Source organism: Pyrgilauda ruficollis, unplaced genomic scaffold (genome assembly GCF_017590135.1).
Source record: "Pyrgilauda ruficollis isolate IOZ18807 unplaced genomic scaffold, ASM1759013v1 scaffold29, whole genome shotgun sequence".
NCBI lineage: Eukaryota > Metazoa > Chordata > Aves > Passeriformes > Passeridae > Pyrgilauda > Pyrgilauda ruficollis.
The window spans coordinates 12,366,562-12,391,177 of NW_024524266.1; the positions used below are offsets into that span (position 1 = coordinate 12,366,562).

Here is a 24,616-nt window from a genome sequence, read left to right on the forward strand (position 1 = left end):
GGCACCCGCACGGTAAGAGCCGCGGGCCGGGCCCTGCCGCCCGCCCGGCCCGGGCCTCCCCCTGCCCGCACAGGCCGCGGCGCAGGCCGCGAGGAGGCCGCAGCTAGGCCGCGCCAGGGCTCCGCCACAGGAGCGGGCCGCGGGCTCTGCGCCGGCGAGTTCCACACGCCCGGCGCGGCCCGGGACGGCGGGGCAGGTGGCGTGAGGAACGCGGAGTGGAGGTGGGTGGTTGCGGGCGCGGGGGGAGGCGAGTGGGGCCGGTGAGGGGCCGCAGGCCCGGCCGGGGGGGGCTCGGAGGTGTCTGGAGGAGGAGACAAAATGGCGGCGCGCGGGGGGGGGCGGAGGGCGCCGGCGCCATCTTGAATTAATCGCTCGCACAGCCGGGGCCCCGCGCGGGCCGGGCTGGGCGGGGGAGCCTCGGGGCTCCGGCAGGGACCGCCCGCAGCCTCCACACCCTCCCCGCCTCCCGCTGCCACACTGTGAGGCGCAGCGCGCCGAGGCGCGTTCCGGCTGGCTGGGGCTGCCGGTCGAGTGCTCTCCTGCCCCGCCATCTGCTTCCTCTCCTCCTGCCGGGGATTCGGGCGGCGCGGGCTCGGCAGCGCCGGGAGCTCTCCCGCAGCCGCCTTCGCCCACTCGCCCCGTAAGCAGCCCCCTAATCCCCTTGGGGCCCCCTTGGTGCTGGTTCAAAGGTGCGCCTGGGATCGGTTATTTCCCTAATTTAGGTTTCGTTAGGAATTAGCTTATTTCCTTTGGAATTACTGTCGTCTGGCGCACAACATTCCAGTGAAATCTGGAGAAAACCCTTTTCTTTAACCGGTTTCTGCAAATACCCCACCACGGAACTACAACAAAGAGGGGAATGACGAGGTTTTTTTTTTTTTTTTTTTTACGGAACCGCGATGAGAACAGCAGCACTGATTCCCCTGCCAAAGCTGAGGGAGATGCGTCAAGAAATTAGCAGCTGAACGATCACATTGTTACAATGTCGTTTTTATTCTTCGGTTTCTCCACCTAATAATAACGGGGATAATTTTCAAGGCAGGAATGAAATCCTGTAGGGATTGTAGGGGTTTTTTTTGCCTTTCGTATGTGTGCGACTGAGGGCAGTGTGCGTGTGTGTGTGCCTTGCGTTTCCCACAAGTGGGTCACGTCAGGCGAGTTGTGACACTGCAGCAGCGGCGGGGACAGCCCGGCGCTGCCTCAGGAGCTCGCGGAGCCGCGCTGGCCCGGGGCTCTCACCCAAATGGGACATGCCAGGCGTGCCGCAGTTTTTAATGGGCTGGAGCAAGGCACGACGGGAGCACGGTTGTGGCTGTACACTAAGTCATCCCAGCGTGGGTAGGGGCCAGCACTTGCACGTGGGGAATTTTGCTGCTTTGTGGCTTGATTTGTAAGAGTTTTGCTGCTTGGGTATTTGGTTTATGGCCTTACTAAAAATTAGGAGTAGGCAAATAACTATGCTTTGTGTTTCTTTCTCACAAGGATGGCTTTTCTGAAGTTTCCCCTTTTTTCTCCTTTTCCTTTTCCCCCTTTTTTTTTTTTTTTGTTTGTTTGTTTGTTTTTGGTGAGAGCAGAGAAACAGTTTCTGCAGAATGTTTAAACTTCTTTTAAGGAGCTCTATTTTTAAAGTTGCTCCTTTAAAACATGACACCTTGTCTATTTCATTTTATTTCATCTTGATTGCCTTGGTAGGTCTTTTGAGTCAAGGATCTGTAATGTGACAGTGCACTGTCTGCATTGCTTTTCTTGACTGATTGCTCTCATGATAATTTTTATTTTGGAAGATTATTGATAATATAATAATACCATTTCTTCCATTAATAAGTAATTTTCCATCTGTCCTTCCACTTGAAAATGTTACCTTGACTTCCATAAAGCTAAAATCAGCCAAGTCTCTGAGTAAATAGATAAAAATCAGTTTGTAAAAACTAACTGTATGGACAGAATTAAGTATATTACAGAGTTGTATTAGTTCTTGATCCATGTGAAGCTGGCATGGACCTAAGCCAAGTAAAAGGTGTAGGTGTTTAGTTCTTTTCAGAGGTTATAAAACCTGATCTTGGATGCCTCAGATTTTTTTTTTTTTTTGGTCCGAGTGGTAGAAGGATGTTACCAGAACTCCTGCGATTTGAGCAAAGAGACACACAGTTGAGAAGGATTAAGTGAAGGGACAAGGCTGGGCACCAGCTTTTCTTTGAGAATTTGGATTCCCAAGATGGAACTGAAAAATTGATTCTGTTAGCTTTGATGCCAGAATCTCGGGTCCTGAGGTAAATGTCAGCTGGAATGTTTTGGAAGGACTGAGAGGAGTTTCTGTCCTTCTTGGAATCTTGCAGAAAAGTGAACAGCTGGAATTGCTTCCTAGCCTTTATGGTAGCAGAGCGCTTGGGGTGCTTGCCAGGGAGCTGAAGGTGTTCTCTGTGGTGCTTGCAAGAAGCAGCTCTGGTATTTCTTGTGTCACGGAGCTGCTGTTGCCGGTACAGAGCGCTGTGGTGTTCCTTCCTTTGTGTGGCTGCGTCTTGTACCCCTGTGCTCACCCTCTGCTCAGAAGAGCAAGGAGGAAGAAACAGTGTTTTCTCATCTCCTAGTTAGAATGCTCAAACACTGAAGCGTTTTCAGGAATCTTTTTGTATTTTTTTTTCCTCAGCCACGGACAAGTTACTTTATGCCTTTTTGGATTGCAGATTCTGATTTGGACACTTTTATTATTTCAGTTCAGTTAATTCCTGTTTTAAGTGCCTGCATCCTCTTTCAGTCATCTTCTTGCAGCAAATTTCTGTGGGTGTGAGGCCTGTGCCCTTGTGGAGCACTTCCAAACTCTTTTTGGTCCTGCACAGGGGTAAGAGGTGGCTGGGTCTGTATGCTGAAGCACATTTTGAGAAACATTATTTAGTAAGAGGGAAAAAAAAAAAACCATTGAAATTTCTTTCTACTCTGGAACAAGCACCAAAACAAATGTTGGTTGTCTTTTTAAGACTCTTTTTAAGACTTGAAAGGCCATGTGCCAGGAAGTGTCTTTGATTTGTTGGAGCCTGAGCCTTTGTTATGAGCACATTTTGCCAGTGTAGGTGAGAAGACCTGAACAGTACAGAAGAGGACAGAATTATGTGGTGTGCTGGGCTGTCACTGCTGTGAAACTGCAATTCTTGAACACCACAGGGACATTTTGGGTTTGGAATCTGTTGCCTGGAATCCAGAAAACGAGAAAAACTGGGAAGAGATGGTGTCAGCAGGCACTTAGAGGAAGCTGGAAAGTAGTGATGGAGACCTCTGCATGTCAGGGGTGAGGAAGATAGACAGAAGGACAGTGAAAGACTGCCTCACTTAGTGAAGTGAGGAATTTAGGGAGCAGATAGGATAGAGAAAGTACAGGCATGAATCATGAGGAGCAGGAATTTGTGGTGGAGTGGTCAGGTAGGTGGTGAAAGCAGGAAGCAGAGGAAATGAATGCCAGTTCTTCAGGTGCTGAACTGACGCTTCAGGCTGGTCAGGTCGCAGCAGATGGCAGGCTGATGTGTATGATAATACAGCCTTCAAAAGCACAGGCACAAAGGGCAGCTGAACTTTTCCCAGAAATCTAGACAGAGCTCCATCTTCTTATGTATGTGTAGTCTGAGGAGAGAGGCAGTTTTATTTCTGCCAAACCTTAGTACCCCTTTGTCTCCTGCCATAAAAAAAAACCCTCCTCATTGTCCATACAATGTTTACTACAAATTGATGAGTAGCAGAGGTTTGTGTGAGTGATGGGAGGGTACTGTAGTTAGAAGATGGAGGGATGAAATGAGCAGGGGATGTAATGAACATGATATTGGTGCAGGCACACCAAAAGTTGGAAAAGAAGCAACAGAAGAGAAGAAAGTAGACAGGCAACACAGAAAATATGACAAGATGAATAGGAAGGACATTGGTAGTAGACTGGGTGGGTGTACACCAAATAGATGGGAGGAAAGCAACTTGGGTATGAATAATTCTTGCTAGAATTACTGTATGGGATTTTGTTACTCTGTTCTTGTTTCTGTGGCATGGCAGAAGTTGATTGCTATCAGTCAAGCTATTTCTTGTGTCTGAGGCTGAGAAACACTTTTCTTCTGTTCTTGGTTCTGAAAAAAAGCATTGGGTGAAGAGCTGTTCCTCTTCATAGTGTGCACTTTGGGTGGAAGTGCTTGACAGGATAACTGGGAGGCAATTTGTGTCCAGTTGAATACCACAATGACTTGTTAGCACAGATGTCTTTAAAACACGGAAGCCTTCCAGCTGAGCATCACACAAATACAGAACACCTTGGAAAATTACTAGTGTTCCACTATTTTTCTTCCAGTTCTATGTCTGGCTATATTTCTCCCTCAGCTTCTGTAAAAGAGAAGACCTGAGTGACTGCACTGGAGGCTGGACAATACCCCAAAGGAGAGTTCCAGAGGTGAAGAATTGAGAAAATTTGAGCTAAAAAGTGGGGCAAATTAGAAAATACTTGTTCTAGATTATGGGTTTAGATTCGTATTTTGGACTAGTTAATTTTTTCTTTTGTATAGCAGTTTCCCTGATAAAGCCTTAATGAACGTAAATGGTAGTTGATATAATTTGGAAAGGTTATGATTCTTATGGAAACCTTGGATAGAATCTGTATGTTTTGTCTGTCTTTTGTGAAAGCATCATGGAAATGGGAAGCTTTCTGCCTGTGACTGTGAGAAAGTTTGGAGGAAGAAAAATAACACCTTCCACTTTTACAGAAATACAAGCAGAAATGTGAAGCAACGTTCTGTTACCTCTTGCTTGTTCTGCACGTGGGAAAGTAGTTGGACTTCAGTGCGAGGGAGTAGTACAAGTTTATCTTAGACTGCATTTTACCTAACTAGGTTTGCCTGATCCTAACTGTAATGCACATACCTAAGCAGCAAAACTTAGATGGCAGTTTTACACTTTTGCAAGTATTTTAACTTTGAGGTCTTGTTTGGTTCTTTCATTAAGAAGGCTGAAATCCTAAATCAATATGCATTGAAATACTGACATGCTGTTCAAAAATTTTGGTAGAACATGACATTTGGTAATTTTTGAGAACTAATTTGTGATACTTATGGTACTTTGTCTTAGGGCAAGAGTTTTGAAAATATTTGCAGATCTAGGTTTGAAAACATTGGATGTTATGCTCTGGAAGCAGTTTACATTGATGATTTCAGTTCCTGTAGTGACATAAGAGTGACTCTTCCTGACTGTCCAAGAGTGAACATGAGGACATCAGAACTGGTGTGCATTTCAGATAATGAGATCTCTGTGTTTAACTTATCACACTGAGCCTTAATGATTTCACAGTTCTGTATTCCTCCCCATCCAGTAAGGACTTGAGTTCCTTGAGTAGGAATATGTTGGATTAAGGTTCTCACAGGAATATGTCTAGGCTTTGTCTTAATTTCTTCCTTTTTTTTAAATTAAGATTATATAAAAATCATATTTTCACATTCCTTTATGAGCTGCTTCTGTATTTGTGAAGCCATAGTGTTTTGAGAAATGGACCCAAAGTGTTGGACCTCACACTCTAGTTCCAACAGTGGGTGTTTGGTCATCCAGTGTATTATTGCTAGCATCCCAGACTGAAGGACCCTGAGTAAAATCCGGTTCATCTTGAAGTCATGAAGTGCTGTGTGTTAACTTTCATGCACCCAAAATGTCAACTTTTCAGTGCATAGACAGAGGCAACCTTTTTCACCTAATACAAGTGAAATAACCTTTCCTCTTTATCTTATACAGACACTGTGACTGATGAGAGTTCAAGGCCATGGATGAAGATGGGCTTGAATTGCAGCCACATGAGCCAAATGCATTTTTTGATCCAACAGGTCTGTAAGGAGATAATACATAGATGAGATTGATGCAATTGACTATTGTTTATTCTGCCTTTGCTGAGAAGTGCTGTGCTGCATCAATGCTTTTGTAGAGAGTAGTCGCTTTTGAGTTCGGGTTGTTTTTATTACTCACAGCAATATGAATGAGCTACTGTTCTTTCAGTCAAGTAATAGTTTGGGTGTTGGGGGAGAGTCTAAAAATCTTTTAGATTTTTTGGAAGAGAATCTTTTTCGGAAGAGAAAATCTTGTTCATCTTAATTATGTTAGCATCTACTGAGGACTTGCTTTATCTATCTACCTTAGTAGTTCATATGCTGTTATGTTTGTTTTACTAAAGTGCAGCACAATGTGAAAGTTGAAGTGGAACAGAAGTAACTTCAGTTATTAACTACCTCATATGAGACACTTTTACACTTTAAGTGCTGTTTTAATTGTGTTTTTCAGGAGCTGATGCAGCACACATGGATGGAGATCAGATTGTTGTGGAAGTACAGGAAACAGTATTTGTTTCAGATGTGGTCGACTCAGATATAACTGTGCATAATTTTGTTCCTGATGATCCAGACTCCGTAGTAATCCAGGATGTCATTGAGGATGTTGTTATCGAGGATGTTCAGTGCCCAGATATCATGGACGAGCCAGACGTGTCTGAAACAGTCATTATTCCTGAGCAAGTGCTGGACACAGACGTAGCTGAAGAGGTTTCTTTGGCTCATTGCACTGTCCCAGATGATGTTTTAGCTTCTGACATAACAGCAGAGACAATGTCTATACCAGAACATGTACTGACAACTGAGTCAATGCATGTACCTGAAGTTGGACACGTAGAACATGTAGTTCATGATAACGTTGAGGAAGCAGATATTGTCACTGATACTCTGGGAACAGATGTTGTTTCTGAGGAAGTCTTGGTGGCAGACTGTGCATCAGAGGCAGTGATTGATGCCAATGGAATCCCTGTGGAACATCAAGATGAGAAGGGCAACTGTGATGATTACCTTATGATTTCCTGTAAGTGTTTGGGTAAAGCTATCAATGTTCTTACGATATGGGCTTGAAATATCTGAGGGAGGGCTTAATACCCAAAGCAGAGTTTCTTTATTTTTTATTGAAATGTAGATCTCACATAGAGGGATTTTTAGGAGTGTGTACCAGATAAAAGTTCCGGTGAAGCTGATGGAGAGAAATACTGGCAAATGCATATCTGATGATAAGTTATTTCTGTAGCAATTTGTAGTATATGAACAAAAGAGTAAGAATTCCAGTAAACCAAATGCCATATACTTAATAAGAACTGAAAGAAAATTAATGTGACAATGTTTAAAAATGCTTATATGTGCGGGCTACCATGATGGCTACCAAGACATTAAGGAAACAAAAATATTTTATGCAAAAGAAAGAGAAAAAAACAGTGGTTTCTGAAAATCCAATCCTTGTCTTGTTTTTTTGCTAAGCCCTGACCTCTATCCATTTATTGTGGATACAGACAGCAATATGGTTTTCTTTGCTGTTAGGATGTGATTTCTTCTCTTGATTAAGCAAAGGACAGAGGTATGCAGCTAACAAAAAGAGTAGCTATTGCTGCTCATAGCTGGGAATATCTTAATCTCTCTTAGGAGCAGTAGCACAATCCATTTGAATTGTATTTCAAAGGGCTTAAATAGAAGGTGGAGAAAAATTGAGCGTATCATCAATCTTTTTTTCTACTGAGGATATCCATTTGTGTGAACTAGAGTTTAAGTATGTTACTTATTATAGTGATCACTCAGTGCAGCACCTGGGAACATCACAGTGTCATGCTGAACATTTTTTTATTGTAGAAATAGAAAAGCCATGTTAGGTTGGTTTGTTTAATTGCCATTTCAAGCACTTCAGTTTTGTGTGGTGTTAAATGATTCTGTTTATGAGGTGTACTTCATGCTTTGCTTCAGTTAGCTTTTTTTCTTTTTTTTTTCCTTTTTTCCCCTTCTTTACTTTTGGACATACTTTTGAAATGTATAATAACTTGTTTTAATTTTGTATTCTGTACTTACGAATTTTAATGTTGCTTCTCCTTACCTAGGATCACTGCATTTCTTAATTTATCATCTCTTGAGTTCCTTGAGTAACCTTGTTGCAGCCATGTTTTGAGTTTATATGAGGTACAGTTAATTCTCTATTATCTGGGAAAACAATGAAATGGGATAATGCAAAATATGGATCACGCAAAATATTGTAAATTAAACTGCAGGATTGTACTGAGGTGAAATAGGTCAGGGCATCTGTTCTGAAATTGTATTGACCCAGACTGATAAATGTAGTCTTGTCTGGTGTGGTACAAATAAAACTTCCTGATTCTGGACCCAAGTTAAATCTGATGAAAGCAGCTCAAATGCTTCTGAACCTGCTGCATAGTTAGACAACAGACTGGATAATCTGCCTATGGATAATTGAGGCCTGCTTCTGGTGGTGATCCTTCCCTCTTCCATATCCTTGGCTGTAGCTCTTCAAGGCACTGTTGCCCCTGTCTCTGCTCACCCATCCTGTGCAGGTTTTCCTCCTTCAGAGCAGGGCCTCTGGGGCTGGTGCCATGGAGCGCTTTGCAAACCATGCCTGTGTAAATGCACAGAGAGGTGTGGGTGGATGTGTATCCTGTTCATCGCTGGCAGTGGCTGAACAAGGACAGAATGTCTTGGTAGAGGCCATTTTGGATGATCCCTACCTAGCTGGGAAGGCTTCTTAGATGCACCAGTTGTTAACAGGTGGTGACTGGCAGGAGGCACAGAAACTCAGTTGTTCCCTTGTGCTGGGGTAGTCTCCATCTTCAGTCACGTACTTCTGCAGTTTCATACTTTATTTATTATTAAATGTCTCTTGCAATGTACTTTGTTTAGATTCAGAACCTTAAATAAGCCAGCATTTGAAATAATCGTTATGCTACAAAATAGGCGTTCTATTTGTGTTTAATGTTCTACAGTTAATTTTAAAGGGAAGTCCCTACTACCACCTACTGTGTTTAAAGCCTGCTTAACAAGTTCTTCTGGTTGTGAAGGCAGAGTCTAGTGCTTTTCCATCAAGTAAAGGCTGTCTTGCCAAACAGTCTCTTTGTTGTATGAAAAATATTATTTGAATTTTTTTTTTTTTTCATCAGCAGTGTGTGTGTTCATTGATCTGATGCCTGTCTCAGTTCTTCAGTTGAACTTAGTTTTCAGAAGGTAGTAACATCAGCCAATCCAGTTTTGGGTTTTTCATCCTAACTTGTAAATTTGTGTTTGATCCCTGAACTGCAGGGGCAGATGTTGGAATGTAATCTTGTCTGCCATTGTAGTAGTCAAATGTTTCTGCTTCCCAGATCTGTGAGCTAGACTGTGTTCTTCAGAATGCCTTTGCCTGTCTTCTTTTAGATACGCGCTTGAAAAGCAGGGGACACTTTGTGTTCTTTCTGTTGTAGGTTTCTCCATCTGTTCTCTTCAGTGGAAGCTATTGGCAAAGTCTTTTTCTTTTCCCTGTTTTGTGGCTCTCTATAAGCACTTCCATTTTTGTTTCTAATGAGCTGAGTATACATATATTTTCTTAAGGTCATTTTCTTAGCTTTATCCTGAAAACAAGTGATTTGAAATGAGTAATCTGTGTGTACATTTTTTTAATGTTGTGTTTCTACCTTCTTTGTTGATTTCAGACTGGTTTGTCTTTTCAAAGAGCACAGTTCCTGTGGGTTTCATTCTGTGACTTTGCTTCAATGAGCTCAGTATTTTAATACTTTTCCCAGTTAGATTTAATTTAGTTTTGGCATTAGTATGCCTTTGCTGTCTTCATTTTCAAGGCAGTGCTTCTTGGCAGAGCTTTATATCACCAGTTACTTTTTGATGTACTTATTTTTTTTCTTGGATACTTTGTCTTTGCCCTCAAGATTAATTTCTGTTCCTTGGTAGATTCGGGGCACTTAAAGCAGAGCAGAATCAGATACTCATTCAACTAAGAATGCAAACCTACTAGTTAGTGGCTTGAAAAAGATGAAAGGAAGTTTGATAATTTTTTTTCCTTTTGCATATTCCATAACAAGCCAGTTCATGAGTTGGGTCAGGAAAGTATAAATTGTGCTGTGACTCACACTGGTATTAATTACTTGGTAGCTTGGAAAACCATTTCCCTGTAAGTGAAACAGTAGTGGTGAGATTAACTGGCGTTTGTCAAAACAAAACAAACATCCTACATTTACTAACCCAGGAAAGCGGTGCCCTGCACCTGGCAATGAGATGGAAATGGAATTTTTTTTTGTCTGATTTCATTCTGTTTGGCAATGGTAGACACATCCTCTGGTATTAACTGATTCTATAAGATGAAAGGTTGTATCCTCATATACTCTTACTGCAGTAAAAATAGTGAGGGACAAAAGTTTGACAAGAGGAGTCTGGAAAGAGTGAAGGATAGCCTCACAAGGCTTAAACTGCAGCTTTAAGAATTTAAATATTTGCAGATATGGGAGCTGTGTTATAGCCATCCATCCATCCATCCATCCATCTATCCATCCCCTTATCCCCTTGCTTTTCTCTGAGTTAGACATGTCTCTTGTTTGTTTTATCTGAATCAACACTTTTCATTACAGGAGTCCGAACCCAGGGTAACTTACAGAGAGAGAAAGGTTTCACCTAGGCCAGTGAAAATCAATCTTTTTTCATCCTCGTTGGATGTTTGTTGAAAGCAATGGATCTGATATACCAGGCCATAGGGTTCATGCTTTTCCTTAGGGCCATCCAGTAGACTTCGAGTCAAGAAAGCAAAATGCTTTTAATTGATTTTTTAGCATAAATACCTTCCTCTTTCCCTGGAGGTTGCTAAAGGTGCAGGAAATCACATTTTTCTTTCTCAAAGATAGAACTTGCTGCTATGCCTCTGTCTGACCGCTGGAGTGGCACCAACAGTTGTTGCAGCTCAGGCTGCTCAGGAGGTTGCCCTGAGAGGTGATGGAAATAAAGAGTTACCTTGGGCTGAGTGATGCCTCAGAGCTTAGTCTGGTTTGGGTGCTGGGGCAGAGGACAAGAAGGACAGGTGTTAGATCCCAGCTGGGAGCTCAGGAATTACACCTCTACTAGATTACTACCCTGGAGAGACCTTTAGATGCATAGGATGTACTCACATGTAAAAGCAATGAATTAAAATGAAAATAGTGCAGATTTCTCTTTTCTCATAGGTTAGGAAACGTGCTTTGCCATTCAAGAAATAAGTGTATGGTAAAAATAGCTTCTTCAAGGGACTAGGAATTGTCTGCTGTTGAGTGAAGTAGATGTTTCTGTCACAAATAACTGAACAAAGTCAGGGGAAAACAGTGCTTTTAATCTATTTTAGAGGAAGTAGTTAGTAATGGCTTTTTTCATTAAGAATGCTTGAATAGGGTTGTTTATTTTGTAAGCAGACAAGTGTCCCATGATGCACACTTTTTTAGCAGCTAAGAGAACCATTTGGGAACATAAAGGCTGACAAAATAGATGATTTTTGTCTAATTGCTCCATTGACACATTTTTAAGATCTGTTTAACTGGTGTAGATAAAATTTTCCTTCGGTTGTTTGTTTTGGTGTGTTCTTTAGCAATAAGCAGTGGGTACTTGAAAAAGCTGGAAGGTGTCTGTGCTTAAGTGAATTTTATTTTTTATAATCCTTTTATTTTCCTCATTAATCCCACATAGAGGAGAAATGGTAGGAAAGAAAAAGTTTAGAAAGTTATGGAATCCATTAAAAATAAACACAGTTATATTTGCATTTCTTAATTAGAAACAAACCACTGTAATGGTACAAAGTCTTTATCTGCCTATCCCTCAAATATCTGATATAAAAAAAAAACTAAAAGCAACTTCTAGGGGAAAGTGTATGTATCATGGTTAAACAAAAGATGTTCTATTGAAGCAAATCAGGATCTTGGCCTGACAGTTGTGCTTCTGTGTGGGGAAACTGACCTCAATAGGACTTCAAGTATGGAGTTGATTATCAATGCATAGGAGCTTGTTTCTGTCCCAAAAGTGCCATTGAACCTGTTTTAATAGAGGGGTAGAGATACTGGAGATAATTGTCCTTTGGCTGTTACTTGTTTATGATATGATTTTTTAAATTAAATGTAGTGCTTTCTAGTGATTGTCATTGTGATAGATCACGTAGAATCTGTTGTTGTCGTTGCCTGGATCTTTTGTTTCTTCACTTTATTCTTTACTCCTTTTTTTACCTGTTGGTCTCTTACTGTTGATTTCTTTATAAGTACTAATGGGACAGGTTTTAAATATGCTGTGGCTTTCATGTTGTGTGATACCTTTCTCATCTGTTTGTGCTTTTAATCACAATTCTAGCATTATCTTTATATGGAAGCAATTACTGCAACATTGGAGAAGCACATACTTACTTGATTCTTGCAGCTCATAGTATGCAAAGAGCAGGCTACTCTAATCAATGAAGTCTGTGAAGAATTTTGGCAAAATAACCATAGACTGCATTCTTGCAATTCGTGTAAAATCATACTGTGTCTAGTAATTTTTCTGGGTTTTGTTTTGTTTGGGGTTTTTTTAACTCTTGAGATTTAGTCTGTATCCACTTGTTTACTGAGTGAAAGCTACCAGCTAGTATAGGGGGGAAAGAATCAGACATTTAAAGTTTTTAATGTCCCGTTCATAACTGGTAAAATGGAGGCACAGGTACGACAGCACTGGAGTAATGCTGGCCTGAACGTTTTTCTAGCATGTGACTTGTGATTAGTTTAGTAATGCTCAGTGGCTCTACTTGAAAGGAGGTGGTCTCTTAGAAGTTTAACTAATTCTTTTAAGTATTTTCTTTTATTTGGTTGGGTTTTTTAGGGGGATTTGTTGTTGTTGGGTTTTTGCAGGTTTTTTTTTGTTTTTGTTTGTTTGATATTGGTTTTTTTGTTAATGTCCAAGAGGAGCAATATGAAAGAAGATCAACCATAGATGGTAATTTGTGGGATCCCTTGATGGGCTATGAATTCAAATGAAAAATTAATATAATCAGAGTTCCAACTTGAAACACTGATCAGTCAAGTATTTGTGAATATAATTTTCTCAAATTGTGAGACTGAGATACATGGAGAATGCAGAATGGGCAAATGTTAAATGGAAAGCAAATTTCATAAAACGCTGCCAGTGAATCAGTATAAATAAATGCTTGTGTAGCCATAGTTCAAAATACCTTGGAAATGGTACTTTCTGTAATAATACCCATTCTCTTTCACCTTGTTTGTCTCTTCCTTTGATTTTTATCTTTTTCCTATCTTTTTACCCTATTTTTCATCCTGTTACCTGTTACTATACTGCAAATATTACTGCTTTTCAAGTGCATCGAGGACTTCAGTTTTTAAAGTATTACTACCTGTCAAGAGTGAATTTTTTTTCCTTTTGGATGAGAAAAGTTGGCCTCATACCTCCTACACATCAATTTCCTTACAGTTTAATGGCTCTGTTAAAAATATTCAAACCAGTTATATTTTAAAACAATGCTGAATATAAAGGAAATTCAGGGATAAACACATTCTAAATTGTATAACAATTTTTTTATTATGTTGAATAAAATAATATTTAGAATCTTGGAGAACTTATTTCAAAGCATGAATAGAGCATGTTTTTAAGACCTAGAATTCTTCTGTTGTGTGAAAGCTATTAATGGGTACTTCCATGTATAAATGGAAGTAAAAAACTCTGGTTTGGTTAAAAGAAATGGACCTGTTTCACATCATGTACACAGATTTGTTTTCTCTCTGATTGACTCAGCCATAATTTTCCTTCCTTGTGGGTATGTTCCAGCATCAGTTGATCTCGGTGGCAGACTTCCCTTTTGGCTTCAGAGGTGTAAAGTCAGTCTACACTGATTTGAAAACCTTCCAAGTAAATGTGCCTGACTCTGGAAACAGCCAAGTTAAGGGAGAGCAGCAGCATAAATGTAGTGTAGGAACAAAAGCAAGTTTTCTTTTTTTGTCAGAGTTCCAATGATATTTGAAAGTCTGTTAGTAACTGAATATACATACTGTGGAGCTGCATTGTTAATGTGATTCAAAAGAACATCTTACGGGTTTTACTTCTAAATGCTTTGGGGTTCAGCTACAAGATGTTATGTTGTCCTGTGACACAAAGTAATTTTTTTAACATCCTACTGCTTGAAACAATCTGTACCATGGCCACTGATCATGATCTTGGCATTCAAATATTTATTTTTTTCTGCTGTTCTTTTGGTAAGGAGAGAGACAGATTAATTTATGTTAGTGCTTTATAATTTAATGTACATTCATATTTTCTGTGAGTAATGATGCCTGATTGAGAAATTGTTCTTAAATACAGTTATGTTTGATACATGAGACAGAACGTGATAGTTTATCTAATTCAAAGGCTAATTTATTGACTTAATGGCAGGAAAATAATAGTAATAACATTTTGAGCTTTTTTAAAGTATGTATTAAATTTAAGAATGCAGTTACTGAGTAGTAAAGCTATGATTTATTTATGAGGGTAGTTCAATGAGTGCTAGTAAAGCAAGCATACTTTGTGAAGTATTTGGTATGTCCTAGGCATGGTAGTTAAAAATTCTTCACCATTTATAGGACAGTTCTTAGATTTCTATTAGTATAAATTCCATGTCATTCTGTCATGAGCTGAAGGCATGCATGACTCTGAGGGAGTGACAGTAAAGTCACGAATTACAAAAGTATCTTGTCATGTTAGGAATTCTTAAATAATTTCTATACTGAAGAAACATCTGGGGCTTCTGAAAATTGGGAGATTCTTCAAAGGTCTTGAGAGCTGGATTTGATTTTTGTGAATGCATACTTACTATTTTTTTCTTGAAAACCTGTTCTTAGTAAAGTAAGATGGGGGAGGTGCCTGTGTACAGTATACCTCAAAAATCCAAGTGTGTTCCTTGTAAAGCTGGCTGTCAGCCATGGGTAATGTGGGATTCTGGGCAAGTTTCAGCAGCTCAGACTGGAGCGTGGTGTGGGTGCCCTTCTGGAGGCGGGAGAGCAAAGTTTGGGAGTGCACAGGGCTGCAGCAGGAGTGCAGGGCTGGGTCCTGCAGGAAGGACACCAGTGCACAGGGCTGCAGCAGGAGTGCAGGGCTGGGTCCTGCAGGAAGGACACCAGGGACAGATTCCCAGCGCTGCAGTGGGAGGGCAGCACTCGGCCCTGTGCTCCTTCCCCAGCTGTGGAGGGCATGAGGAAAGGGGAGGAGTTTCTTCCTGGAGTTGCCTTCAGGTTTCCTCTCCTGGCAGCTGGAAAAGCCCCAGTACCAGTGCTTTTCAGGGAACCAGTTCTGACGGCCAGCAGTAGTATCACTTGCATCAGAGACAGGGTTGAGCAGCAGATAATGCTTTTGAAAAGAACAATTAATAGCTTATTAGTTGTGAAGGAGAAAGCAATTAAAACAGAGAATAAGTGAAATTATGCCACAGAGTGAAGTATTTATGTGTACTTTCTTCCTACCATCATCTTGATGCAGATCACAGTTCCCTTATTAGCATTGCCTGGTGCGGTGTTCATGCTTCTAGTTCTGTCATTGCAGCATTCTTGCACTTCCACCTTAACTAGAGGATAACAGCTTGAATTTATTTTTGTGTTTATTGTCACTATTTTCAAGGACATGAAAAAAAAATTTAATGGGTAGGTTCTTTATCGCAACTTTTTAATTTTAAACTGCTTCCAAATTTGAGTCATAAATTAATAAATGTCTTTCATATATGTCTGTCTGCATATGACTGGGTAATTGTAACAACTTGTTTTTGTAGTGGATGATGCTGGTAAGATAGAACACGAAGGTTCTGCTGAAATTACCATGGAAGCAGAGTCAGAAAGTGGCTCTTGTAAAGTGGATGGCATTTGTCCAGAAGTCATCAAGGTCTATATATTCAAAGCAGACCCTGGAGAAGACGATTTAGGTAAAATACACATGTTTGAGAATACTCCAACCTGACACTTGAAATTTTGCATGAGACTGTGGTTTCTCTCAAGTGGTATGTAAAAACCTGTGAGTCTGATATTAAAGAGTTGACAAACTTCGAATTTTTTCTGGTTTAGCATAGGTTTTGGTGACATGTATTTAAAATATTTTGCTCTGGTCTTCCTAATTAGGGGGCACAGTAGACATTGTGGAGAGCGAGCCAGAGAATGATCACGCAGTTGGATTGCTCGATCAAAATAGCAGTATTCGTATTCCAAGGGAGAAAATGGTTTACATGACTGTAAATGATTCTCAGCATGAAGACGAAGACTTAAGTAAGTAGGTGGCTTTCCTTTGGGAGAAGGGATTTTCACTTTCAGCAGTGCAGCATTCCTATTTTTTTTTAACTTCTTTTTATCTTAGATGTTGCAGAAATAGCTGATGAGGTTTATATGGAGGTGATTGTAGGAGAGGAGGATGCTGCAGCCACCCATGAACAGCAAATCGATGACACCGAAATTAAAACTTTCATGCCCATAGCTTGGGCAGCAGCTTATGGTAAGTAATACTTGAAAGAATTATTCTTGACTCCCACTGCAGCAAAGTACCAGGGATTGGTTTTTGGAGGGTAGTCTAGAGTATTTGTGATTTTGTGTTTGTTTCTAGAGTTTTAGTTTAAGAATGGTTTCTTAGCATGAACCTTAAACAAAAAAGGAAGAGGGAAGTTGTAAGGCAGGGTTCTTCTTGCTTCTATTTAACAGGCATTTTCCTTCATATTTGCATGATGTGAAAGAGGAAATACATGAGCTTCCAGCTGAAAAATTGAATCTCAAGTACCTCTGTTCCTCAGAGTTTTGGGACACAGTGAGAGTTGGCTTGGGACTTGAACAGAGTATTTTTATTTGGGGGTGGGCAAAAAAAAGTAAGCAAATGGGAATATGTAAGAGTCAGTGTAGCAGTGAAAAGCAACACTGAGGTCTAGCTTGATTTGCGTGCTTTCTAGAAGGATCATATAAACATGATTTCACTAGTGGCAATAATGAATTGACTAATAAAAAGAAGTTGGAGTGAGATATTAAAGTTGTAGCAGAACCTTGAGAGTATTTCCAGTATGCAGAACCATTTTTCTTGATCGTTGATATGTGAACACCCAAACTTTTGTAAGTTTAAGACCAGAATTTCATCAGAATTTCATCTGAAAACATGTTTGTGTTGCCCCTTTCTCCTTCTAAACAAAACAAACGAAATAGTGGAGTAGAGGACAAAACTTAGATGTCTGCATGATGTGGATTGTGGTGATGGTGCCAGCAGACAATTGTGCTGGGAGTACAGTGGGGGCTGGAATCTTGGACATAAGTCAGGAAGGGCAAAATTTCATGGAGCAGTGTGTGTTTAAAAGTTACTTAGAGGATGGATGGTAGGGCACCCAAAGCCTTATCTTAGATCATACTGGTGAGCCCAGTTTGAGTGAGAAGGAAATGACATAAGCCACTCTGAGTGGGCATTAAAAATGAAATCGAGTGAATTTGAAACAAGTTGGATACTAAACATTCAGTGGTTTTGGAGCGGAGGGACAAAATTGAGTAGAATGTATTAAAAACAATGAGATGGAATTGAAAGGAGCATTTAAGAATGTGGGAAACAGTGGAGGAGTTGCATTGTCAGCAGTAAGCAGCCTAGCGTACAGGGTGAGAGATGGTGGGGACAGGGAGAAGTTAAGCACGAAGGCCTGAAAATGGCAGAAGAACACTTGAGCTAGGATATAGGTGAGAATCTTCAGGCTCTGCACATGTGCCTGGCTCTGAGTCTCCTTACATTAATCATGAATATTAATTATCAGCACTCTACTAAAGGAGCAGCTGTTGAGCATATTGCACTTTCTTGAATCTTCCTGTCTTACTTGTGTACTTTGCTTTCACTAGGAAATGCTGGCTTTTATTGATTCAAGTAAATACTTGACCACAAAATTTATTATTAAAAGTTCACTTATGCTCTTAAATCACCAATATTAAGCTGATTGCCAATAAATTCCTTCTTGAATGTATTTGTAATCTTCATGTTTGTTTTACATACAGTGATATCATTTGTGTATTAAACACAAAGCTCTGTGAGGCAAAGACTCTTCAGTTCTTTCTGTTACACAATACTGAGCATGCTCTTTGTTCCCAGTAGAAAGAATTTGTAAGTGCTAAAGCATCAGGTGTATAAATAGTAAATAGTGTACTTTGCTTATCACTTTATGGGCTGTTCAGAAAGATTCTTTGATCGCAGCTCCAGTTCAGAAACTTGGTGTGTGACAAACTTCAGTCAGGTGAATTCAGACAGACAGAAGTGAATGAGAGCTCACACACAAATTGTATTTCAGGACTGAGAAGAAAATTGGGTACAGTGGATATTGTGACATGCTATTATTTACTAATGTTAAACATTTTGGGCATAATTAGCAACAAGAGAGATTAAAAAAATGCTGCATTTGAAGAATTCTCTGTAATGAAAAGCCATTAATTCCTGTACATTATGTACTCCTGTAAAATTATGTTAACAAAGCTAATGCTTATGATACTAATCAAAACCCAAGTTACATGGTGAGACATTTTCCAGCTTATGCTGTACATGATTACAGTTTGATTAAATGTCCAGATAGTAGTTTATAATTTCTGTTACTACCATTGTAGAATTTGTGCTCGAATTACCTGCAGTGTTGGTAGGTAACTTTTTAACTTCCTTTGGTAGGTAATAATAACGATGGCATCGAAAGTCGGAATGGCACTGCAAGTGCTCTTTTGCACATAGATGAGTCATCTGGACTTGGGAGGCTGGCCAAGCAAAAACCAAAGAAGAAGAGGAGACCTGAGTCCAGACAGTATCAGACAGGTGAGTATGTGGTGCCTGGCTCTCATTCATCCAGGCACTTGCCCATAAACAGATGCCTTTGGAGTGTCTTGTAAAAAGAGGGATTTGGGGAATTACTTGGTTGACAACACTTCTACTTTATAAATGAGTGCAGATTTTATTTTGCAAATTTTAAATACATGGGTGATTTGGATTGTGTCAGGTATTTTAAAGGAAGCAATTTCTGGCATAGAAAAAGTATCATAGCAAAAGGTTAAAAAGCTATATACTTAACTTGCCACACCTGTTTTCATGTTTAATGTAGCTTTTTAAAAGGCAATGTTAGATAAATGGTATTCTATAATCATGCCTTTTAAAACCCCTTTTTTTTTGTCTTTATTGAACATATATAGAACAATGCATTTCATTATATCAGCTCAGTAGGTGACTGGAAAGTCTGAACATTATATATAAATTTTCAGTAGTGTAAGTTCTATACCCTTTCCTCTTTTAATGGTGAAATAAAATTGCCTTGACATTTGTGCCTATCTTTTTCTTTTCATCTGTGAGAACAGAAATGTTCTGTAGCATAATTTGTTTTCTGCTGTTACTGTGTTACGGTCAGAATATTTATTTGGTTTGATAAAGTTGAAAAAACACAACTTTTTTTCTTCAGTAGCCTTGCCTTAAATAATACTAGAAGTTTCTTTCTGAATTGTGACTTAACTGTAGGAGTTCTGTTTAGCTTAGCTTGAGTTAGTAAACTGTGCAAATTAAATTTGGCCTTTTCTATTTCCAGCTAGTCCATTCTCCTTATAAAACATTTTTGGACAAGACAGCTTTTTTAACATCCTTGGGCAAATTCAGGGTAAACAAATCGGGGTGATAGATGAGTGCAAATATTTTCCAAAGCTTTGAGGTTTCTCTGTGTAAAACATGTTCTTATTGGTTCTTGCTTGGTACCTCTTCAGATTGTAGCTGTGACAGATGGCATAAGAAGGAGGTGTTAGTTTCGGGGCATCTGAATTGTAGTCAGTGGTAGGTGATTAAACTGCAAGATTAAACTTTATCTGCAGATTTGTGGAGAATCAAGAGAAGATTGTGTAGTTTGCTTACTAGATGATACTCAGTTTAACAAGTTGGCTGCAGTTCTTTGCACCAGCCATTGGTTTCTGCATGTATTTAATGTGTGAACTCAGTCAGAACTCTTCAAAATAGAATTACTTAAGGTGAAGAACATGTATAGTAAAACATATGTATCCCATCTTTCGCAACAATTAATCTTACTGTTAACATCTCACATTTATTGAAGTGTAGTATTGTTGTATAATATTGATAAAGGGGTTTTTTGTTGTTTTTCAGCAATAATCATTGGTCCCGACGGTCATCCACTGACAGTCTATCCCTGCATGATTTGTGGAAAGAAATTTAAATCCAGAGGTTTCTTGAAAAGGCACATGAAAAACCACCCGGAGCACCTTCTTACTAAGAAGAAATACAGATGCACAGACTGTGATTACACTACGAATAAAAAAATAAGTTTACATAACCACTTGGAGAGTCATAAGCTGACCAACAAAACAGAAAAGCTTATTGAATGCGATGAGTGTGGGAAAACCTTCTCTCACGCGGGAACTTTATTTACTCACAAGATGGTGCACAGGGACAAAGGAGTTAATAAAATGCACAAGTGCAAATTCTGCGATTATGAGACAGCAGAACAAGGGTTACTGAGTCACCACCTTTTGGCTGTCCACAGCAAGAACTTTCCTCACATTTGCGTGGAGTGTGGCAAAGGGTTTCGTCACCCGTCGGAGCTCAAGAAGCACATGCGGATCCACACTGGCGAGAAGCCCTACCAGTGCCAATATTGTGAATACCGATCTGCCGACTCTTCCAACTTGAAAACCCACGTAAAGACTAAACACAGTAAGGAAACGCCGCTGAAGTGCGATATTTGTTTCCAGACTTTTTCAGATACCAAAGAGCTACAGCAACATACGCTTATGCATCAAGAAAGTAAAACACATCAGTGTTTGCATTGTGACCATAAGAGCTCAAACTCGAGTGATCTGAAACGACACATTATTTCAGTCCACACAAAAGACTATCCTCATAAGTGTGATATGTGTGATAAAGGCTTTCACAGGCCTTCGGAACTGAAAAAACACGTGGCGGCTCACAAAGGTAAAAAATTGCACCAGTGCAGACATTGTGACTTTAAAATTGCAGATCCATTCATTCTGAGTCGCCACATACTCTCAGTTCACACAAAGGATCTTCCATTCAGGTGCAAGAGATGTAGAAAGGGCTTTAGGCAACAAAATGAGCTGAAAAAACACATGAAAACACACAGTGGCAGGAAAGTTTATCAGTGTGAGTACTGTGAGTATAGCACTACAGACGCCTCAGGCTTCAAACGGCACGTGATTTCCATTCACACAAAAGACTACCCTCACCGGTGTGAGTATTGCAAGAAAGGTTTCCGAAGGCCTTCAGAGAAGAACCAGCACATTATGCGACATCATAAAGATGTTGGGCTGCCTTAAAGTCTCTTTCACAGACTTATGGCTGGAATTATAAAGGAAATTTGCCTTTCAGGCAGTTAGCTTATTTTAAAGCCAATCACCTGCGATCACACACACAAAAAAAAAAAAAACCACACACAAAAAAAAAAAACAAAAACAAAAAAAAATACTGTGCATTTGATTTGTTGCTGTATAAAAATAGGATTATTGCTTGTAGTTGACTTTTATACCTTTTGTTCAATAGCGTGTTCTGAATTCTATTCAGTTTGTTTAATAAATGAAGAAAAGATGGCAACAATAAAGTTGCATTTAATAAAGTAAACCCTGTCTCTTACTGAATTTTTCAACCATAATAGTTTATTTAAGTATATTTATCTTACTGATCTCGTTGATACTCACAGTGTCCATGTTAATGCAGTTTTGTCGTGAATTTTAAAAATACAAAATTTCTCTTGATAAAATTGTCAGAGGTGTGTATAAAATGGGGAATTGTCATGTTGACAGTAAAGTCACTAGGGCCCACCTGACTGTCCTGTTTTAACTATACAGACTTCATGGCAGGTTAACTATTTTCCGGTTGAGGAGTTAGAAGTCTCACTTTGTGTTTTCATTCTGGTTTCAGAGAGAAAAATATTTTTAGAAATGGTTTGGGGCGGTTTTTATCTTTCCTGGGCAAATTCAAAATATGCGCAAATACTACATTTATTGTTCTGTGCTTCTTTGTCTTTGAAAGGTTTTGTGTGTTACAAGAGTTGGGTTTTTTCCACTTTATTCCTGTCTTAAATGTTGGAAACATGAAATACTCTTGTTCCATTTGCAGAGTTAACAATAGATCACAACTGTCTGTATGTGCTGGTAAACGTACCTCAAACTTTATGCTTTTATGTATGTTGGTATTTCTTTGAAAGAGCAGTTTGTGGTTCAAGTCACATTTTTATTGTTAATTGTTTTAGAATAGAATTTAAGACCAAGAGGTGCCTCAGTTTGGAAACCAGCTATTTACAGTGAGAGCTTAAGAAGGGCCTGGAGTGGAGCAGATGAGTTCATAAGGAGTAGAGATGTTGTAACGTAGATGTCCTTAATAAAAAAAGTATCTTATGATAGATGCAGTTCTGTTACTAAATTAAATGTTTTTCCTGAGCCATTAGTAGCTGTGTTCAGTGGCTGTTTAATAATTAGTACTGTATCCAGAATTAACCCAGTTCTTTCAATCTGTTTATAAACAGCTGGGAGAACATTACAATTATTAGATGCAATTTTGCCACCTGAAGACTATTATAAAGTAGCTCCATATCATTTGCTAATTGCAGTGTAAATGTACCAAGCACAAAGTCATGTACTTTAACAACAACCTTGGAGCAAAAAACCCAAACCGTTTTAATTACAGGCCAGATTTTAGGACATGGCCCTGCTCCCCTTGCTCAAATTCTCATCCCAGCCACTGATGATGGATTGCAGAATTCAGTCCTGGCTGCCTGCCAGATTAGGACAGATTTGTAACCAACAATTCCCTAATGGAAAGGCTTCAGCGACTGGACCAGTGTTAATTCCTGTTTCTAGGCAGGTGAATTTCCAATTGAACTCAAACAGGAATTTTAGTGATAGTTTCAAGTTTGGGGTGAGAGAGGGACAAAGGTTTCCTTTCTGGATGTGCATCTTCTCGGCCTTTTGTAATTTGTCTTGTTACCAAGCCCTGCCCCTACTGCTCATCCCTGCTGTCTCACTGTAAGCTGGAATTCTTGTCTGTAGTGTGCAGTTCGGGAGAGTCCAATGCCATGTCACTGCCTGTGCTGTAGGATGGTTTTTTCTTTCTTTGCCTGCTTGCAGTGCCCCCAGACTTGCTGGGTGCTCTTGTGTAATATTGCTACTACATGACTCTTTAGCGTGTAATTCCTGGCTGTGCTGCATTGTGCCTTCCTTGAAATCCCCGCTGAAGCCAGTGGATTTCCTCCATGGCCGTAGTGTCCGTTGCCTGCTGATGCCAAACCAGATGCAGTAAAACCCAGCAGAGATTCCCACTCGCTTCTTGCAAAATACTTGCCTGTGACTACTTTTTTTTTTTTTCCTCTCTTATGTTCAAGCATTTTCTAACTGGAAACCTGGAAAGTGTACAAAATCTGCAAAAAATCCCATAGTAGTGCTGAGGATTTTAGCCATTTGAACTTTATTTTTTTAAATAAGCTGAAAGACAAAGAACACAATTTTACGCATTTTCTTTCTCTTACGTAGCCTGGAATCATACACACTTTTTTTTTTAATAATTAAGGGTTTGGTCAAGTGGATTTTGTAAAATGTATTTGTCTGTATAAAGAGAAAATGAAGTTATAGTTATTGTTAATGTACTGACATTAGTTACAGGTTAGTTTTAATTCTTAAATAATTTGCTTAGCAAATGCTATAAAGTGGATGTTTCAGTTTAATGTTTAAAAAAGGTACAGATTTTTACAAGGACATAATATAAATTATTGTTCTGTAGAAAATACCCTGTTAAATATTGTATATGTCCTTCCCTCTGTACACTTTGTAAAAAAGACAAAAGAAAAAAACAAAATACATAGAACCATATAGGGATGTGTGACATTATTGTAATTGTGTACTTGATAATAACGTGAAAAAATAAAATTCAAAATATTTTCCTTTTAATGAACGTTTAGTCTATTTGATGCCAGTTCTGAGATGGAGCCTTGTTCTGAGGGACACACTCACCTGCAGCTCTCCTGCACTTTACCTTCCCTTCTGCTCCCTGCTCTTCAGCTCATTTTGTGCAGCACTGGGGCGGGAGCGGTTCAGTCCCGGCTGTGGCTGAAACGTTCCTTGACCTGGAAGTCTGCACAAGTGAAAGGGATGGCAGGTCTTCAAAATCCATTTTAAGGCCTGGTTTTATATTAAAGAATTCACATCTGATCAACTTCTGATAATGGCTTTAATGGCTAAGTGTTTTTCAGCAAGGTGCTTACCTACTACACTGCCCCAAAACGCCCCGTCAGACCTTGAAACAAATGAGGGGCGCTGCTGTTGTTGGGATTGAATAAATGTTTCCTGGTGCCTCTTTTGCCATGTGAGCCTCAGCAGGAGCCCAGCTCCCTCTTCCCGCAGGGATGGGTGAGCAGGGTGCAGCTCTGCGGGGAGATGCCTGAGCTGGGCCTCTGCCCCTCCTCGCTGTCCTGCCCATCTTCCCCAGCCGCTGCTCCCTGTGCAGGGCAGGGAGGTGCACCCGGCTCGGGGTGCAGGGGGCTTGTGGCTGTTTGCCCCACTGCTCTCCGAATGCTTCAGCCCAGTTAAATCCAGCTGGGCAGTGGGAGCTCCTCTGGCAAAGGTCTGTCTGGCACAGGCCATCCTGCCCGCTGGTCCCACGACTGGCAGAGGTGCTGCTGGGTGTCACTGCCCTCTATCTGCACCTGCCTTCCCAGGGAGGAGGCCCAGATGCCTTCAGGACATTTATACCTGTTAGTTCACTCTCACTGGTGCCTTTAGGAAATGCTGACTAACTCCTCATCTCCGTGATTCAGCCCCATTGAAGTG

General features: G+C 40.1%; 1 protein-coding gene across 6 annotated transcripts; it reads left to right on the forward strand.

Moving 5' to 3' along the window:
- ZFX (zinc finger protein X-linked) lies at positions 1–21,416 on the forward strand. 6 transcript variants are annotated; one of them, XM_041472512.1, is made up of 9 exons: positions 9–221; positions 4,319–4,417; positions 5,743–5,831; positions 6,283–6,849; positions 15,583–15,732; positions 15,926–16,069; positions 16,158–16,292; positions 18,468–18,608; positions 19,929–21,416. In XM_041472512.1, the coding sequence occupies exons 3-9, from the start codon at positions 5,771–5,773 to the stop codon at positions 21,113–21,115; spliced, it is 2,385 nt and encodes a 794-aa protein (XP_041328446.1). In that variant the 5' UTR covers positions 9–221; positions 4,319–4,417; positions 5,743–5,770; the 3' UTR covers positions 21,116–21,416. The 6 variants fall into 6 exon arrangements, with proteins under 6 accessions (XP_041328450.1, XP_041328446.1, XP_041328444.1 ...); XM_041472516.1 differs by lacking the exon at positions 4,319–4,417 and having other exon boundaries at positions 1–12; XM_041472510.1 differs by lacking the exon at positions 4,319–4,417.
- The last annotated feature ends 3,200 nt before the right edge of the window (positions 21,417–24,616 follow it).